Source organism: Oreochromis niloticus, linkage group LG15 (genome assembly GCF_001858045.2).
Source record: "Oreochromis niloticus isolate F11D_XX linkage group LG15, O_niloticus_UMD_NMBU, whole genome shotgun sequence".
Classification (NCBI taxonomy): Eukaryota; Metazoa; Chordata; class Actinopteri; order Cichliformes; family Cichlidae; genus Oreochromis; species Oreochromis niloticus.
In genome coordinates this window covers 14,232,988-14,253,207 of record NC_031980.2, presented here as the reverse complement: position 1 = coordinate 14,253,207, position 20,220 = coordinate 14,232,988, and the positions used below count along the sequence as shown (strand labels likewise).

General features: G+C 39.1%; 1 protein-coding gene across 1 annotated transcript; it reads left to right on the top strand.

Moving 5' to 3' along the window:
• Positions 1–1,138: 1,138 nt before the first annotated feature.
• Positions 1,139–20,020, top strand: pals1b (protein associated with LIN7 1, MAGUK p55 family member b). Its single transcript, XM_003446289.5, has 14 exons — positions 1,139–1,376; positions 4,140–4,621; positions 6,376–6,584; positions 9,392–9,469; positions 12,189–12,308; positions 13,142–13,303; positions 14,396–14,473; positions 14,566–14,749; positions 16,214–16,282; positions 16,366–16,437; positions 16,999–17,160; positions 17,401–17,603; positions 17,872–17,982; positions 19,048–20,020. The coding sequence occupies exons 2-14, from the start codon at positions 4,294–4,296 to the stop codon at positions 19,222–19,224; spliced, it is 1,953 nt and encodes a 650-aa protein (XP_003446337.1). The 5' UTR covers positions 1,139–1,376; positions 4,140–4,293; the 3' UTR covers positions 19,225–20,020.
• Positions 20,021–20,220: the final 200 nt, after the last annotated feature.

Genomic DNA, 20,220 nt, shown 5'->3' with positions numbered 1-20,220 from the left:
TATTTTAAGAAAGTCTTAAACAGAGCCATTTCCAACTACTTTTTAAACCTTTATATTATGTTTCAACTTCTAATCATGGCCTCCCAGTCCATCACCTGGGAATCATTCTGTGTTGTGCATAATTTTATACACGCTTCCTTAAAATTCACTGTGATATTTTGTGATCTTTTGGATGTGCTGTCATTAATTCCGTTTTATACTACTTTATACTTTGGAGGTAATTATGCCACTTTTACTTCACTAAAAATAAAGACAGGTTAATTTACAGTTAGCTTAGACTTTTAGAACACATTTTCAAGAAATTATTATATAGCGCTTAGAACTAACTTGACTTTTACAGGCATTAAAGTAACGCTCACACGCCAGTCTGCAAAGAATCATAACAATTTCATTCTGAAACTGATCACTTTTTGGAGTGGCCTTTAATTTTAGCGCTTTACGAATGATGTTTCATATGTACTCACACCCGCTGGTCACTTTTTTAGCTACATCTGTTCAGTTTCCTGTTTATTCAAATATCGTATTACTCAATCAGATGGGAGAAACAACTTTTTGGCATATAGACGTGGTCAAGCCTGCTGAGGTTAAAACCTTGCATCAGATTGGGCAAGAAACGGAGCATTATTTGCGAGTTTCCAATAAAAAATTTGGAAGAATTTAAAAATACAGTGCTCTAAAAGCTATTTTCTCAAAATGAGTGTTTTCTGAAACTATCCAGTTTTATTTCTGTTTATATTCTAAAAAATGTTCACGTTTTTTTTCATTTATAGTGTGATTTATTAAAAATAAATGCATTTCTTTCCCTAACTGATGACAACATTTTATGATCTATCATGTAAAAGATATTGATCTTATCTTTAATGTAACAACAAAACGAAACAGTAATTTAGACCTTGCTTTTCTATCATGAAGTCTGCACATTTGCACACAAGTGAATAGTTGTATGTATAAAAACAGCATTTCAGCAAAGAAAACATAATTAACCTTATTATTGATTCCAGGACTTTTAACAGGGATTTTATGGGGCAAATTTTCACTTTTACTCACTGCGTCACTGATCTAATCGGCTTCAAGCACATGGTGCAGTTTGGCAGATTGGGGGTCATTGCGTGCCTGACAGGGAGGGGGCGCTGTGGGGCGCAAGTGTTGCCACGGAGACGACTCAAAACAACAGGCGCAGTTCCACAGCAATGGCCACAAGTGTTCCCGATTGTGCCCGGACAAAACTCACAGCAGCGGCTGAACGTGGTCCTGTGAAGACCGGGAGACACGTCTTGCTTATCCTGCTCGTACTTGTGTGAACAAATCACACGTTTTCTGAGCGACGGACAGTAAAATAATACGAAAATCTCATCCACTTCGCTCTTTATAAAGCGGTAAGTACACCGAGTTTGTTGCGGGACAGTTACCGTTAAGCTACGCAGTTAGCGGTATCATGCTACTAAGCTAAGTTCCTTGCTATTGTTACGTTAGCGCTTAACACTGATTAAAAATCCAATTTTACACTTTTAAATTAGGACCGCTGGTTATTCTAAGCGGATGTGGTACTGCTTTGTAGAAATGTGCTGCTACTTTTTAAAAGTTGTACCAAACTACAAATGAATGTTTCAACTCAATAAGTAATATTTAGACACTGTAATTCCTTACAATTTGCCTGTTCCAGCTATCATGTCATATTTATCATATTCATATTTTCAGTGAATTATGGATACTATGAACTGAAACTCATTTATTTTATTTTATTTTTACCTTTGTTACTAACAAGACAGTTAGTGTTTCATTGGGAGTAGAAAGTAATTACAAGTGCTTTAAGAGCATTCACTGTGCAAATTTTAAAGTTAGCAATTAACTAAGAAGCATTTTTGTGTCTTTATTTGCCTTTATTAGACATTTCACAGTATCTGCTGTTATGCTGGAATGGTACAAGCCCATTTCCCATGTTTACTAGTTATTATGAAATCATTTGTAAGGCCATATAAAGAGAAAACTAGTCGAGAAAAAGCATGCCAGTGTAGGGGGCTATCTGCATTTTACAGTGAGTTGTAATACCTTATCCTCAGAGCAGGCTTTAACACTTTTGTTGCAAAATTGTTATGTCCACCTTGTTCACTTGACAAACATTTTTCAGGGCTTTTTAACTGCTCTCAGTAAGTAAATGCCTCTGGAGTTGTTGTCAACATACATGACAAATATTCCAGGACTTGCTCAAAGCTAATTTCAGGGTGATAAGTTTAGCGGAGCCATAGTCTGAAAGACTAGGAATTCAGGGTGATTCAAGATAACGTTTCCTATTTATTTGTGTGTGGTCATGGGGTGTCCTCCTTCATGATGTTATTTTGTAAGGGTTTTATCTGTTTGGTGTTCCACTTTTACCTAAATCTTTTAGTAGGTGAGCTGATTTGAGCCATTTATCACCGTCTAATTTGGCATCAGTATTTATTTTCCCAGAAATCTTTAATCCCTTGTGCAAATATCTAACTGGAACCAGTTTTTTTTTTTTTGTATTGCCTTACTTGCTTATGTTTAGGCGAGTGGGTGTGCGTGCGTGCCCATTCATGCTTAGTCTTCCACACAGGTATCCTGTCCCCTCCCAGCATCCCTCCCACTTCTGCTGTGGCCACCAAGCTAGGATGAGATCCCAGGTTTAATTAAGCCTTTGGGAACAGATGGTACGCTGGCAGTCTTTGCTGTTTGTCAGCAGTACATCGCCACTCTAAACACAGCTAAATGCTTCCGTGAGGGAGGGGTTTGAGAGACAAGGCAATAGACTGCCAGCCGTAATTAGCTTTGAGAAGTAGGTAAAAGGGGGGGAAGGTTGCCATGTGGTGATGGGTGACATGATTATATGACTTACTACAAAAGAGAGGTGGCATTCAGCAACAGTTTTTGTTTATATTTATTTTATTGTTGCATGTAAAGGTTGTCTTAACTGCAAAGCCTTTGCAATAAGGTCAGGTGAAAGCTTTCAAAATCAAGCTTTCAATTCTGAAATGTATTTAAGCCATAGCTGGTTGTATTAGCTATGCAACAATATGGTATTTACACAAACACATTATGTAAGAAATCAAGACATGGTTTTGGCTTTCTACATGTCCTGTTATAAAACACTTTCACTACTCACTTATTGAAAGTTTTTGGGGGTTTTTTCTCATGAATTGACCAAAGCTTCATGTCTGCTGTACTACCAGAATCAGATAAATGCATGGTACGTCCTTAAAAGTAAATAAAGTAGCAGTTACTATGTACATATATGTAACAGAATAATGGGCACCCATACATACAATAGAGTTAATTAAGCTTTTCAGGTGAGCAATTAGGGATAAGTGTAAACAAGCAAATGGCTGGATGGAGCTGGACTCAAGGGATTTTAATTGACTAAGGTTAAAAAGCCTTTCCTGTTAGGAGTTAGATTAGTGGTGAGACTGATGAGAGGACGTAGGAGCCGGTGCTGGCACTGATCAACAGGCGACACAAAGTCTCAGCATGACTGAAATTTTGCAATGTGAGTAATTTGAGACGTTGAAGAACTCCAACATGACACGTCTAGGCTGCTGAAACATCACAGATTCAGTATGAGGTTTACATGCCTGAGCAAGTTTTTTGGTAAGCACTCATGAACTATTCATCGTGACAGAGTTATTCAGGTTCAGACGGCAACTTCTGAAACTGCTACTTAGTAGTAGCAGTCTAAAACAGTCCTATAAGATATTCCCTATACCGCGAAGTTAAGGTGAGGGGAAAAAGATTTGAGAAACTAAGTAGGAAATCTTTGCATATTTAGTTTGAAAATAGGTCTAAATGATAAATTAATATTAAATAGTGTGTTTAAGTCATAGTTTATATTACATGATCGTAGACTACATTAATAAGGCATGTAAATGTTTCTATGGGTGTATTTTATTTCAAGTGTGAATAAATAAATGCTGAGAGCATATAACAACAACAACAAGCAAAAAAAGAGATTTTCATTGAAACATTTATTTTTAAATAAAGTGACACTCTTTTTAATTTACAATCTGTAAAATTATAGAAAAAGTAAATGTGCTGGCAGCAAAGATCTCAAAGATATTTTAGAATTAAGCATGTAAACACTTAGAGGAAGTGTTTTAAACCTTTGAAACGTTCTGTTTGAATTCCAGGATGACAAATTCCAGAAAAAGGGAAAAGGACTACATCTTCCACTGCTTCAGTATGGCCCCTGAGTTGAGCAGTCTCAGCATCAGTCCCTCCTAACACTCCAGCAGATCTCAGGAAACACTGGAGTGGTTTGAGCGGTACACTGCTGCAGCAGGGATGATCACATCCCATATGAACGGTTATGTCCAAGAGGCCTCAGGCCTGATCAAGAGCCACAGGGAGAGGGCCGTGGACTGTCCAGGGGATGAAAGCAACCTTGTCAAATCTCCACAGTCCAGTGCCCACATGGAGAGGATCCAGCATTACCAAGAGGAGCTGAGAAAAAGGAGGGAAGAGGACAGCAGGTTGAAGCATGAAATTGACCTCAACTCTTCCCTAAGGCTCAAGAAGCTGTCGCAGAACCCTAAAGTGGGCATTGACAATCCCACCTTTGAGGGAAAGGAAAAGGCCACCAAAGACACATGTTCCCTGGATTCTGTAGTCGGTGAGTTAACAGGTGTGAAGTGAGAGATTGCAGTGAGGAAGACATGCTAGAAAGAAGCAGATGTATGCATACTTAAGAAAAAAATTAGGTAAAACAGAAAGAGTCAAACCAGTGACTAAACAGTGAAGGGGTAAATTAAAAGATGTTACTAAAGATGGTTGGTTTGGTGTCAGTGATGTCCAGTTTCCACTGATTAGTCGAACCTATCCATCCATTCTCTTCCGCTTATCCTATTCAGGGTCGCAGGGTACCTATCCCAGCTACCATAGGGCGAGTGATTAGCTGAACCCAGCACAAAATTCAGCATTCCAGGAAAAAAAAATGTTGCTACACTATAATGATAGTACAAGAGTGTATGGCATAATATGGGCGCACCACTAGGGATCAACATGTTGTTTGTTTGTTTATGTTGAAAAAAAGTGTCTTTGTTATATTTTCTATGCAGTGTAAAGATCATTTAATGTCATAGCTAAGATGCACTTAGTGATCATGATTTATGTAGTATGAGCCTTATTTTAGTGGCTAAAATACAAATTGTTAAAATCATTTTTTTCAGGCCAGACTCTAATGTATTTATAATAACAACTATAACAGTAATAATAATAATAGTACTGTATTTTTTTTTTTATCACAGCTGGACAGAAACAGTGTGATTTCCCTGGGAAGTAACTTTCACCGGGTCTTCAGGGTCTTGTCTTTTTTTTTTTCACAGACAGTGCCTGTGTACCTTGACTTGTCTAAGACTTTGGTTTGACAGAGCTTTGCTGTGGTATAATAAAATACACACAATATTCTGTAGGATTAGTTAAAAGTTTCTATTATTTCTTTACTATATAAATATTTCAGATGATGTTGGTGTCAAGCCACTTTTTAACACTCTCAGTTATAAAATCTTATTTCAGTCAGTAATAAATACTAATAAACATTACTCTAGACTGTAAACTATTTCATGAACGTTGTCCAAGAAAATGTGAAGTGAAAAAAAAGGATGCCACAAAATGTATTCTTACTGTCTTCCATAATAAATCTCCAGTATAAACACTGCAGCAACTACTGAACTGAAACAAAGGTTGACTAAAAATAAAGACTCATAGATAACTAGTGGCCTGGGAGCAAATTTCTGGACCTCCACAGCAAGATGTCTAATCATTGTTTTGATTTTCGCTCCTAAATGTTTTCTTATGCCATGACTCCTGAAGATTGCACTGCTAATCTTAAATTCTTCTGCCTTCTTTTTATATTTTCATTGCACTGAAAGTAAACAACTATTTATTTAGCAGAAGCATACTGTGTACAGTATGCATGTTGGCTTTGCAGCAGAGGTGGTTATTACCTTTGAAAGCAGTGGAGCAAAATCAGCTCTAGTTCCACTAAAATTAACATAATTATCCCTCTGAAAATGATTTAAAAATGTCTAAATATCAACATATTTTGTACATGACTTAGAAATAACATGTTTTAACAGCAACAGACAGCTTGTGCGCTACAGTACTAAAGTTGTAGATCTATGTGTGATATAGTTAGAGATTACCCTGGGCCAAATACAGAATGTGCTAGTGGAAAACTTTGATATACAGGTATAAGACTTAGAATTTAATTGCAGTAAGAAGCTATGCTGCCAGAAAAGTAAACCTACAAGACAAACAGTGAGGAAAATTTAAAACTTAAAGGACTAAAAGCTAAAGTCCTGACTTTTCCTTGGGATTGCCTCTATACTATTGTTCCCCTCCTCACTGTCTGTGATTCTTTCTCAGAGCTGGAGGAGTTGCTGCAGACTCTGAAGTGGGTGCAGCACTGCTTGACTGATGCTCAGAGCCAGCAGGATGTGGAGCTGATAACGCAGCTCCTCACCAAGGAAGACTTCAGGACTGCCTATTCAATATACAGCGCTGTGTCTCAGCAGATGAGCAGAGTCAGTCCCACCTCCCCCCTTACATCACAAGCTCAAGACCTCTGCCTGGAGGTATGTGGAATGATCATTTTCTAGTTGTTTGTTACGGCTGAAACATTGGCAATAACTAATATATTTGTAGATGAAGCCGCCTGCAGTCTTGGGTTGAGAATAATGAAGCCCTCACTATAATTATTTGAACCACGTCACAAAACCAGTTTTGTACCTCATTAGTCCAAGGGTGGCCTCTGCAGTGGTTGCAAAGGCAAAAAGGCACTCGGGCTGCAATTCCTAATTCCTAATTCCTTGGACCCTTTCAGTTTATATTTGCTTTCAAAGCGCATATGTGAGTAAAGCAACTAAGCAAACTCGGTGAAGCGTGAAAAATCTTTGCTCGAGGTGATGATTAATTCAACAAAGCTGCCCAAAAGACAGCCATGCCAGTCTGAATAATTATGAAATGTAAATTGTCTTGCGGTTAACAAGGTGAGTCAAAACAAAAATGAGGGATATGTGAGATCCAGGCTGTGCATAAAAATTGAGTGAGCTGCCAACAAAAGAGATTCAAGAACGTTAATATGACAATTAGGTTGAAAAGTGGGTGATATGACAGGGAAATAAAGGAGGAAGGTGTGAACTGTTTTTTCGTATTTCAGGTTATTTGTAAATATAAAAAATAATGAGTGTTTTTTAACTAATTTATTTATTTTTATATCTTTCATCAGGTAGTTGCTGTTTTCTATTTAAATAACAGTTTACAGTGCCTGCAGAGCTGCAATACAGAAGGTGACAGAGAGCAACAAACCAATTCAATCTTTAGGTTTGAGTAGTTGGTAATCTGCCACACCTGAATTCCTTGTTGACAAAATGCCAGCTGGTCTCTGCTGAAGCAAAGCAGCAGTAATTGATTTGTGTCCCGGCAGAACTGAGCCTCTGCACACAGTGTTCAAAATAAAGCCTGTCACACAGAACAGACCTTGTAGAAAGACTGAAATTCTGATGTGGTTTGCCACGAAACACATAGAAGCTCTGTATATCTGTGACAAGTTACACCCACAATAGGCACTTCATTAGGATTAGTGTCAACTTGTGATAGGTGTAACATGAAAGAATGTAATGGAGACTTTTCAGCACATTTAGACTCGTTCAGTGTGATGTTTAGCTGATGGCTAGATGTGTAATAGTACAACTTGTGTCAACAAAACAGACTGTGAGCTGTGTAGAGTTCATTCAAAGGCCAGCAAGCAGCACTGCAACAGAATTGCTATTCCAGTCATGACAGGAGTGGTTTGAAGATAAAGAGGCTGGGTGTGATGATCTGTTTTGCCTCACGCACACAGCACATTGTCTTCCCGTGTACTGTAAATCAGTGTGCGCACTCATCCGCCGGGCCAGCTCCCGAAGCGCTTATCAGTGCATTAAAGTTTGAGCTGCAACATGTCTAAACTAAGTGGCTGTTCTGTGTGACACTCACTTTGACCATTGGGTAAACTAATCTCTCGGCAGCCCTTGATGCTGGCTGAGCAGTGCAGCGCACTGCGGGAAGGAGGCCAGGATCTGGGCGGCCAGAAAAAGAAACTCCAGCAGCTTACAGCAGCGTGGGCCGCGGCGCCGCACCACTAAGGGGGGAAGGGAAAGTGCGTCACTTTGTTAGTGAGAGCTTTGATTAGTGTAACGGATGAACTAAGCTCCAAACAAGAGAAGAAGGGGAAGAAACAGAAGGCCAAAATAATTAGCGATTATTCATTGAAGAGTCCAAAGCCACAGCCACTGCATTGTTTCATGAAATTACAACACAAGAGCTAAAGGATTAAAATAGAACAGAGAGAAAGAGAGAAAAGAGGAAAGAAAGAAAACTGGAACATTTTTTGACAGGCTGGAAATCGACCAGAATTTTGACATACTGCCATTCAGATCGGGGCTTTTCCAGTCCCCAGTGCTTGTTAAATTTGGTGAAACACAAAGGTCGCACATTATAAACACAGGATGAAACTTGCATTTAACAAGACTGTATGTGGAGCAGTTTTCTGCCTGGAATTTGAACTCCTGCTGTGAGTTAGATGAGCGGTTCCAAATTAACTCTGTGTGAGGGACCTACGTTTGTGTGCACTTTGAAAGATATACTTTTTCCCCCCAAATGTTTGGAAATTCTTGTGTTATACATAGATCACTTCAAAAATGTTATTTGTCTTGCAGTTTTCTTGGAAAACTTGTCTTCCATGCAACAGGCTTGTTACCAGAATGTGCCACTAGCATGGTTTTTATGATGTACGTGGGTTTAGGATGGGAACACTTTAGCATCTAAATTTCATATAGATATTTACAGTATGTACGTCTTGATACCCAGACAGCAAAACAAATGAAGGTCACAAGATGAAAGAGCTACATTTGTAAAATATGATACAACAGGGCAGATTCAGAAAATAATGTCTATGACAATGGTGATAAAATCATTAGTTGAAGCCTTTCATGCACATTTTACTTATATATTATTCATCATAGCTTTCTACTCCTATGTATAAAAAGTAGCTGTACAGTAAGGAGAGGACTATGGAATTATCACATGTTTGCTTTCAGATGTTAAAGTGTGAAAGAAGAACTAACCTTGTAAAGTTAGTAAATAGGATACATAATTATCCTTGAGGTCTACATTTGATATCTGTTAATTTGATAAAGAGGGATTTAACCTTCTAACTTTACTTGGATTCTTGTGACTTATTAGATGACTTAAAAGTCATCTTCTAAAAGATTAAGAGGTTGATTGTCCCTATTGTGTTAAAAGTTTTTAATTAGCCGTTGAAAGTTTGTTCTGACTTGATGCACTGTTTATAGCTCTTGACAGAATTATTTTACTGTGGTGTGTCTCTCTTTCTATTCAGGTACAGAAGATTCTCCAGTCCAGCCAACATAAGGAGGGTTTAGAGCTCAGAGCTCTGCTCACCAATCCTCATCTCCAGGTCAGAGATCAGCCTCCCAGCTATGACCTCTCCTTACCCACAATTTTATTAAAAGACCACACCATTGAGGCCGAGAAAGTCTGCAGAACCTTTTGGCCAACTCATTTATTTAGTTAATATTCTGATAATTGCACCACTGGAAATATAATTAATGTTTTACTGGACTCTTTCCAAAAGGCTAATTGTTTTTCTTGCACCTTCCACTAGGATGTCAGAGGTCCTAGTGGAAGTATAGAATATGCCAATAAACCATAAGACTTAGCTGCCTACCAGCTCAGAGACAGTTGGACAGTTTTACATCTCTGTTGCTGTCATATGTACTTTATTAGAAGGTGAAATAGGGCCGTTTCTCTTGAATGAAAGATATAGAGGTCAGGCTCTCCATCATTACAGCCACAGGGTTATGAAATGGGTAGAATTTACTGTTTTGATCAAGGACACTTGGCCAGGGCAGATGGTTATTAAAGACCTTAAATCCTCTATGACATATTAATTCTAAAACTGTTATTGTTAGCTGTTATTCAGGGTGTGTGTGTGGGTCAGGTCTTTTTTCAAGGTCAACTTGTTCCTCAAGCAGTTTAAATTAGCCAATTGGTGTGTTGTTCATCCACCTGCTATAATTAAATTAATTTTTTAATAAAGGTTCTGAAAAATTAGGCTTGTTATGCTAGTTTATTTTTTACACATTTTTACTGAGCACAACCATAAGCTTTAATAGAGATGTGTAGTGTTGTTGAAGTAGTAGTGTTTTGGTGAGCTTTCCTGCAAGGAGTACAAACACTGAGCTCAAGCTTTAGCACTTTATGCTCACGTGACCAAACACTCCCTCCTCCGGTCTGTTCAAGCTGCAGAATATACCATCACTTTCTTTGACATGTCAGTCCTGCCCATCTCTACTCCCACCTGTTTTGAGCCATCCACCACCCCAGTATCCATATGTAGTCTCCAGCGGGGTATTTACTCATCAATCATGTTTGCAGGGAGTGATGAGCTCAGAAATTAGATGCCAGCCTCTAACTATGTTTTGCCGCTGTAATAAATCATTTTAAACTGGAGTTGTCTCACTGAAATTAGCACTAATGATGTCAGACAAATTGAATTTGTTTAAAAAAAAAAAAAAAAAGTTCTACCATTCTGGCCCATGCCTACTTGTTATGAAGGGACACTTAAAATTTAAACTTAAATGTGGCGACATAAGTTTAAGGTATATGTAATTTGTAAATTGGTGAAATGCTGTATCTGTCCTTAAATTATGCATATGTAATTTTGAGCAACCTTCTTGTCAGACTGCTTAAAGAGCTTTTTTTGTCCACTTGTTGTGACATGGCTACAGTTCAACATAACGAGGTCCGACTTGTCCGTAACCCGTTTAGTAGTGACCTTACAGTACACTGCCAAAGGCTGCTGCTGGCCTAGCTGACCAACTGGACAATTAAGATGCTCCTCTCTCGTGTGCTGCTTTTTGCATCTTTACAGGAACATTAGCATTGCAGGTAGACACAGGCCACTCCCACAGCTCTGTTTTAAAAGAAAAACAAAAATAAAAAAAACATTTTGGGTAACCCCTGCAGCATTACATTGGGAGTTTTGTTTTAAAAAATTGGGGTGTCAACGTGAAAAGAACAACAGAAACTGCATTTATTTGATGCTGCTTGACACTCTGCCTTTGTCAGTTAAGACTTCAGTGACTCCTCTGTAGGAAAAAATGAAGTCACATTATCAGGCTGTCATCGTCTATTAGCGAGGCACTAAGGTGAGAAAAGACCCCAGGTGCGTGACTCGGCTATGATTTTTATGGTTGAGGGTCTTGACAGGGGAGCGCCACGGGGTCTGATGTTTGACCCAGATGACCGTGTGAAGCATCGCAATCTCCCACCCCCGATGCCGGTAAACCCCTCCACTGAGTTGGAACCATGTAGCCGGCGGGGGCAGAGTGATGAGATGTGAGCCTGCCTTGTGGCACAGAAATTGGAACAGATTATGCTGGTTTCTCTGCAGGGAGCAGAGGCTCACATGAGTCACCCTGTAGTACAGGTAAACAGCTTCATGTGAAAAACTAATAGAGACATGTGAGAGAGGAGCAGGGCCCCCTCAAGTCCTCTTGTCTCCCTCTCATTGTTTTCTGGGACACCGTTTCCTCGGGAGCAGTCCAGCCAAAGGTGTTTGATGATTGATTGCCGTGCATTTTGACTCCTAAATGCAGGGGAGATTAAGACGGATTGCGTGTATGCCAAAGCTTAGCCCGGCCTCCACTCTCTCAGGTCCCCTCTGCTGCAGGATAGAGAAACTAATTTGGACCGACGGTTATTAATCGTGGGGTACAGAGCGCTTGTCACATTAAATGAAGTGAAGGAGAAATATCTGTATTATTTCTGGCTTAGAGGTGGGTTTGCTGACTGGTCTTGTTAAAAAAGATTGGGTGGGGGGATGCTTCTGCTTGCAGGTGCATGTCAAAGGAAGGGGTCTGGAAACTTGTTTGGTATCACTTCGTCTTTCATCATTTTACATTAAAAATCACAGCCGTGAAGAATTTGATTAAAACCATATAAGATTTATGATTATTTTATTTCCCATGTCAACTGCTATAGAACGCAGCATCCTTCGTTCCTTCTTAAGTCCTCATTTATTCCTTTCACACTGTATTTTTGTTCATTACATGTTTGTATATTTCTGTATGATCATTCTCTTTCTCTACAATATATGTGTGTTTGCATTGCAGGCACTGATGCAGGCCCATGACAGCGTGGCGGTGCAGGAAATGGCAGAGGAAAGTGTGACCCAGTACCTCGGAGAGACGGTTAAATTAGTGCGGCTGGAGAAGGCCAGAGACACTCCACTGGTGAGATGTCATCTGTTTTTTTGTTTGTATCTGCAAAGAAAGAATGAGAAACATGGTAACAAGGATAGTCAATCATAATTTATTGCAACTCAACCCATAAAAATGAACTATGTCATAAAAATGTCTCACCTGATTTCATTTTTGCTAGTGTTCCTTCAAGATTATCTCCTCGTATGTCACTGCACTGCTTCTTACTTTGAGTTCACTGTCTGAAAGTCTCATTCTGACCAGTTGCACGTGTGCATCTGCGATTTCACTATGTAAACTGCTTACTTTCAGTAGTGTACATCAGCTTCTCTGTCAACCTGACCCTACTTCATCAGTAGAGAAGAGAACAGATACCAGACGGTAGTTTTCAGTTGAGCCTACAATACCACTCCCAAAGGTGGCTCATCATGTTAGGAATGCAAGCAAGGTATACTAATCCTTTAAATATTAAATGTAGAGTTGCACTATAACATCCTTTGGCCTCTGAGGGAGAATAGTTAGCAGAAATTACTTAAGCCATGTCTTCATGCACCAGTACATAGTCATCATTAACTACCTGCCCTAGCTCCCACATATGGTTCCCTTTGACTCTGGTTTCCCGTGAAATGAGGATGGAATTGGAAGGGTTGTTGCATTCAAACTGTGGAGGAGAATGAGTCCCTGTCAGCCTGAGTGTCACATACCCAATGGGAAAGAACTGGAAATGACAGTGATGGTGGCATTTCTTTGTATTCACACCCGTTCCTCTCCTTGTGTCTTCAGACTTCTGTCTTTGTTCAGTGTAAGGTCTTTTTCTTGTTATGCCATCTGTACAAACTTTGTGTGTGTCTGTGCGTGGTCATCAGGGTGCAACAGTACGTAATGACATGGACAGTGTGGTGGTGAGCCGTGTTGTAAAGGGCGGAGCAGCAGAGCGGAGTGGCCTCCTCAGTGAAGGAGATGAGATCCTGGAGATCAACGGGATTTCTATCCGTGGGAAACACGTCAATGAAGTCCACGACTTGCTGGTAATTTTAAATGCTCTTGTATTCTTCACAGCAGTTTGTTTTGTTTTAATAATGCCACAAAGTATTTCAATATGGTGACATGAAAAACTATTTGTCCCATCTCTGATTTCTATTATTGCATATTTGTCCCCCATAAATGTTAAATTAATCTTAAACGTCAGCTCATCAAACAGATTTTAAGATCAAAGATGGATAAAAGTTCATCCCAGTAAGGATTACTAAGTGTGGCTGAATTAAAATAATTCTGCAAAGAAGAAAAGGCAGAAATTCCTCCACGGCGATGTGACTTATTGCCAGTTATTGATTACAGTTCTTGCTGCCAAGGGTGCCGCAACCAGTTATTAAGTGGGCAGATTTTATTTCCCTTAATAAATTAAATAATCATTTAAAAACTGCAGTTTGTATTTCTTCAGGTTATATTTGACTACTATTAACCCTTTAAAGCCAAGCGGATCATATTTGATGTGTTTTTGTAAGTTTTTGAGACTTTTACATCATCAGTGTGACTTTTTTTTTTTTACCCCCAAAAGATGATAGAAATTGCATGACACACTTTTAATTACTAAATTGTGAACATATTATATATGTAGCAAATGTGATTCAAATTAAAACTCATATATGCAGATTAAAATTTGATATATTTTATATAGTTTGTCAAAAGGTTTTCAAAAGATTGAAAGGTTTTCAGATTGCTGCTACCTGAACACTTTGTTTGTAATTTTAATGCCACAAAGGGCATCAGGATATATATATAAAACAGGTATCTTACTTGAGATGCTGGTTGCAGTAGTTTTCCCTCACAGAGAATATAACTTTTAGAAATATTTTTATTATCAAAAAAATTAATAATTTTTTTTAAGAGTTTTAACATACAATTCTTATTAAAGATAAAATAATGTTACTGCTGGGAAAAAATGTTGTTTAGGCAAATTGAATTTCAAGCTGTCATTTAAAAAAGATATGCAAATAATAGTTGTTTGAACTAAATGCGCTCTCAGAATATAAAATCCATCTCCTAAATTACAAGTAAATGAATAATGTTTCTTCATATTCCTGTCGTGTTCAATTTATTGCAATTCATGTTTTCCACAGCAACAAATGCATGGCACTCTGACCTTCCTCCTCATCCCCAGCTCTCAGATTAAACCTGCCCCGCACAGACAGACTGTGGTAAGTATCTTACGGTATGTGGCCGTGTGTGTGTGAGATGGTCTGTCTGCATGCGTGCAAGAGTCCTTCACAATGTAAAACCCTGTCCTCAGATGCACGTACGAGCGTACTTTGACTACGACCCGTCTGATGACCCCTTCGTGCCGTGTCGAGAGCTGGGCCTGTCCTTCCAGAAGGGAGATATACTCCATGTCATCAGCCAGGATGACCCCAACTGGTGGCAAGCCTACAGGGATGGAGATGAGGAAAACCAGCCCCTGGCTGGACTCATTCCAGGTAGAAGTCAGACCGGAGCTGAATGTGATTATGAAGTTTATTGCTTAACAAGGACAGATAATAACTCCAAGGACATAATGCTGCATAATATTTACAAATACCTATAGTTGTCATGTCATACACACAGCAATAAAAGACATAAAAGACATATAACTATATAAAACAACACATCATATTAAACACATCGTATAAAATATAAATGCTGTTTTTTTGATACCTTGTGCAATGCACAAGGCTCAAATGTGTAAGAGAAGGAGCAGCAAAATGTTATTTAATGTTAAGCTCCTGTTTTGGTATGAGTAGCTGATCTTTTATTCGTTTCTCTTTCCCCTCACACCCCAATCATCCGTGGCAGATGGCTGCCCCTCCCTGAGCCTGGTCCTGTTGGGGTCTTTTTCTTCCTGTTAAGAGGGAGTTTTTCCTTTCCACCATCTTACTCATAGAGAATGTTTAATTGTTGGGGTTTTCTCCAGAATACTGTAGGGTCTTTGCCTTACAGTATAAAGCACGCTGAAGCATTGTTGTTGTACTTTGGCGCTATATCAATAAAACTTAATTGAATTGTATTTATTTTTGTGGTCGGGTTAAACGGTCAGTCAGTAAGCACAAACAAAATGCTACGTGGATTACATTAAGATATGAAATTATATAACTTGGGTAGATTTGTTGATTATTAATCATTACTAGATGTACTGAGTGTCATCTATCATGGAAAAGCAACACAAACAACTGGAGCCCGTATATGGATATATGCAAAGCGAATACTATTTGTGGGGTTACACGCTTAAAATTGCCAGAAAGAATAACTGTGACACTGCCTGTAGCATACACACATAATTAATTCACATCGTAGTAACAACTTCTTCTTTTTTTTCTTCTTTGAGCTTATTAATTCCAAAATGGCAGATTTCTGAGAGAAATTCATGATACATGAAATAAAATCTTTAATAATTAATGCATGGGCTACATAGGAGAGCTTCTTATAAAATAACGATAAGCCAGTAATGTGCTCGACCCCTTCTAGTAACTGGAAACCCAGTCTCAGAAGAGTACTTGAAAGTGACTAATGGCTAATCTGGCACTACTACCCTGGCAGGAATCAGCATCCATCTGGCACGTCAAGCAGATTAAAGCAAACACCTGAGAATTATTTGTGATTACTTTCTGACCTAGGCCTTGTTGTGGTGGGACGAAAGAGAGGGTTAAGCACTGGAAATGGAAAGTGGGCCATCTTTTTGTCTCCCCCTCTTTAGGTAGAGAAAGAAAAATAATAGTAGGCTTGCAAAAGCTTAGGATTTGTAATATTGGTGGTTTCTGGCCACTTAGTAATCGTCCAGTCTATGCACAAATAATGTTCCAGTATAATATAAAAATTTTTTTAAAGGGTTTTAAAGTACAATACAGTAATGTCTGTATTTATATAAATTACTAATAACTGTCTGTACGTTCTCTTTTTTTTTTTAGGTAAGAGCTTCCAGCAACAGAGAGAGACCTTAAAGAAAACTCTAACAGACAGAAGTCGAGAGCAGCAAGGTAAGAAGAAGTTGACATGCTCAGCGTGTTTTAACAGTCTTGTGATAATTTGCCTTTTAAAGCAAATTTCTTTGTAATAACAGGGAAGAATTGGTATCCAAAGAAGAGTAAGAAACAGAGGAAGAAGAGCACGTCACAGTCGAGCAAAAGTACAGGTAAGGCTTTCTTCTCTTGTGTCGCTCTTCAGCGGTTTGAGAAATAATCCCATTTAAAAGTGGGCTCTGGTTACAGTCTTAACCCAGTGTCGCTCTGTCTTTATCACACGTGAAAGACCACTTCCACACCAGAGCTGACACGTCTCGTCTTTCTCACTTCAGCTTGATCAGACTTGGTGTGTCTCCGGTCAGATTAGTCCTACCCTCACAGACAGGATCAGAGGGAGCACGAACAGGTGACCAGCAGGTGCCTAAATGGCTTGGAGGAACCTGTGCTGTGATTGGCTCACACATAGAAACACAAATATTCACTAAGTGGCACACATACTGTTCTAATGAACCTGATCCATGGCTAAAAGTGGCAAGACTGTGAGCCATGAGGGTCAGAAATGAAGCACTGTGAAAATTTTTTTTGACTCAAACACTGTAAATTTATTGATCTCTTAATCCCATGCATCTTTCTATCCTCCACAGAGAGGTCACAGGTCAGCCCAAGAGCTCAAAGTAATTGGTATGTAGTTCAGGAATGTTTCAATAACCCCTCCCACACCGTCTCCTCAGACTACGATGACATCCTGACCTATGAGGAGATGTCGCTCTATCACCAGCCTGCCAACCGCAAACGCCCCATAGCTCTGATCGGCCCAACAAACAGCGGTCACGATGAGCTGCGCCGGAGGCTTCTTTCCATCGAACCCGAGAAGTTTGCCGTCGCTGTTCCACGTAAGTCTCCGCTTGGTCAAAGCGACAGAGCCCAGAGCGAGGCGACGTGAAATGTTAATCACAGACCTCAGATGAGGAGCGGAACGTGTTTCTGGTGTTCAGTAAAGAAGTGAAACCATTTAACTTATCACATAATGCACAACTGTTTGTCACACAAAGAAATTAAAAAATATATATCTAGACAACGTAAAGCTCAGAAAATGAGTAAAACAGTTATATCTGTCCTCCTTAACGGCTCAGACACAACCAGGAGCCCGAGGATACATGAGCGGAATGGGCGCGAGTACCATTTTGTAACTCGTTCTGCCTTTGAAGCCGACTTGGCGACGGGGAAGTTCATCGAATCGGGGGAGTACGAGAAGAACTTGTACGGCACCAGCACAGACTCCGTCCGACACGTCATCAACTCTGGACGCATCTGTCTGCTCTGCCTACACACAAGGGTAGGAGACCTCGTTACTGTCCAGACACTAACATGTTAATTACAAAGCCCGTTAGATCCTCCCTCATCTGTGATCTTAACCACTGTGGCCCTGCCAGAACATAATGACCCCTTTTCATTTCCTCAACATAAATCTTAATCCTGTTTAAGCCTGATCAAAGCTGAAATAACACATTTGAAGACACCATATTTAATCTGTGTTTTTTTTCCTTGTGCTGCTCTTTCCATTCATTTTGTTTCTTTGTGCCTTGATTTTTTTCTTCTGTCAGTCACTGCGAGTCCTGAGATCCTCCAACCTTAAGCCATATGTGATCTTCATAGCGCCTCCTTCTCAGGAGCGACTACGCACCCTGCTGGCCACAGAGGGGAAAACACCAAAGGTAAACGCTGACCAGCTCAGAAAAGAAAACATAGTTCAGGCAGAGCAGGGAACGACCATTAGTTACTCACATATATTGCAAAAAATCTGGTCTCTAACTCACAGAATCGTCATGAGATAGTAAAGCTAGAGGTAAGATGCACGCAAACCAAACAAAAGTGAAATTGTGTGTAAACACAAAGGCAAAAATGGGCATTGTTTCATCAGTCATGGAGAGCAGTACATACACATAGTCCTGTTTATAAATTGCATACAGTGTTAGCCCAATTTCCGAACCCAGCGTTAGTCATGAATTAATAATTCATGTAATTTTGCTTGTTGAAAAAGACTCTTTAGACCATAAACTCTTAGACAAAATTGTGACTAAAGAAGTAAAGAAGTAGAGAGAAGGAAAGGTGTTTGGTTTAATGGTTTCAGAAACAACCAAGCCCACACAAACGCTTTGTGACTGTTTGGCTGTGAAAAGCACTTAATTAATAAATAAATTTTACTTACTTTACTAAATAAAATGACAGCATCACATCATCGGCTTTTCAAAAGTCTGTCAGCACAGCACCAGTCTTTGAAGTAGTGCCGGCCAAGATAATGATATACAAATAAAAATAAAAAATGGATCAAAAAACAAAAACAAGATCTCATCCTTTTCATTTATGTGTTAACTTATAGAGAAAGAAGAATTTATAGCATCACCTGAAGAGAAAGGCAAATCAGTTTTACTCTTTTATGACGAACAAAAGGTGATTCCATAATAAAAAATGCCTTTTTTTAAAATTATTTTAAATTTTATCACACTATTTTTGACTTGAACTTCATAACAGACTTACTCTAAAAAAACAACAACACATGAGACATTCTTATAGATCGCAGTTAACATGTGTGGAAAAGTCCCAGGCACGTTTTTATGTGTGTACACCGTTGTTTAAATGTATTGGATCCAAATTTAGATATAAAAATCAGTAGATAAACATTATCTCTGTTCATGAAGACTGCTATTGAGAATGAAGACCTGTAATAATAAGAGTCACTACTGCAGTTTCTTGAACTGATGTCCATCTCCTGTGCACAGCCGGAGATGCTGAAGGAGGTCATTGAAAAGGCCCGCGAGATGGAGCAAAATTTCGGCCACTACTTTGATGCGACCATCTTGAACGTGGATCCAGACCAGGCTTTCCACGAGCTGCGCAGGCTGATAGATAAACTGGACACTGAGCCCCAGTGGGTGCCCACGTCCTGGCTGTGTTAGAGGTCACTGTGTCCCAGCACCATGATTTGGAGGAGGTAAACAGAAGACTGGAGAGTGAAAAACAAACCAAGGACGGTTGGTAAACTGTCACTGGAATTTGACTTGCACATTTTCCTCGTTTGTAGAGGAGGTGATCGTTACAGGGATGGACTCAATTTTAATCTTTGATTTTGTTGTCGGTGTGTGTGTCTGTTGGTGATTTTTGTTTCTCTGTTGATCTCAGTTTTATGCAAAGTCATTTATCAACAAAATAGAACCATTTCTATTCTATGCTTAATAGTTATTTATAATTGTACATACATATTTTCTAGACCAAAGGATCAAGTGTTGTGTGTGTGAGAGTCTTTATGTGTTGGTTTTTAATTGGCTCCCTGATGAAACAGCAGATCAGAAACTCTTTAGGTACCAAACAGAAGAGAAGGATCAGTGCTTTAAGTGGCTGCAGGGCACCGTCTTCCACTCAGAAGTACAGGAGAGAGATCTGCTGTAATCTGCACAGTTTGGAGGTACTTCCATTGTCAGTATTTTATTTTGTGTCTCATTTTATGATTTTACGCTGTGATAACAAACCACTGTAGCTGGTTGTCGTTACAAACAGTAATGCTGCTAAGTACTGCCGAGTTTCTGGTTTTATTTTTTTTGTTTTTCTATCAGTATTGATAAGAGCTGTTATCAGTTAGTGTGATTCCAATTCCAACAAATACTGTATTGATTCTTTGCAGTTCATTTGCAAATTCATAGGCACAATTCTGTGCTCATGAATTGTTAATAAAATAAAACACATGTGAACAAGTCACATATTTTGTCTGGCTTTTATATCAAAGAGAAGGTTTTCTTTTTATCTTTTCTGTAGTTCTGAGTTTTCATTTCAGTTCAGATTCCAGGTTTGGTTTTTAGTTTTTGTTTTCAGTGTTAGTTTTATTTTTTATATGGTTATATTTGGGTATTTGTCAGGACAAGATTGTTCAGAAGTTCAGAAAATATATATTGAGCAGC

Excerpts from the sequence above, each read along its gene's own strand:
- pals1b (XM_003446289.5), top strand. The coding sequence starts at position 4,294 with ATGATCACATCCCATATGAACGGTTATGTCCAAGAGGCCTCAGGCCTG. Across the intron at positions 4,622-6,375 it reads TTCCCTGGATTCTGTAGTCG|AGCTGGAGGAGTTGCTGCAG; the intron begins GTGAGTTAACAG and ends ATTCTTTCTCAG. Across the intron at positions 12,309-13,141 it reads AGGCCAGAGACACTCCACTG|GGTGCAACAGTACGTAATGA; the intron begins GTGAGATGTCAT and ends CGTGGTCATCAG.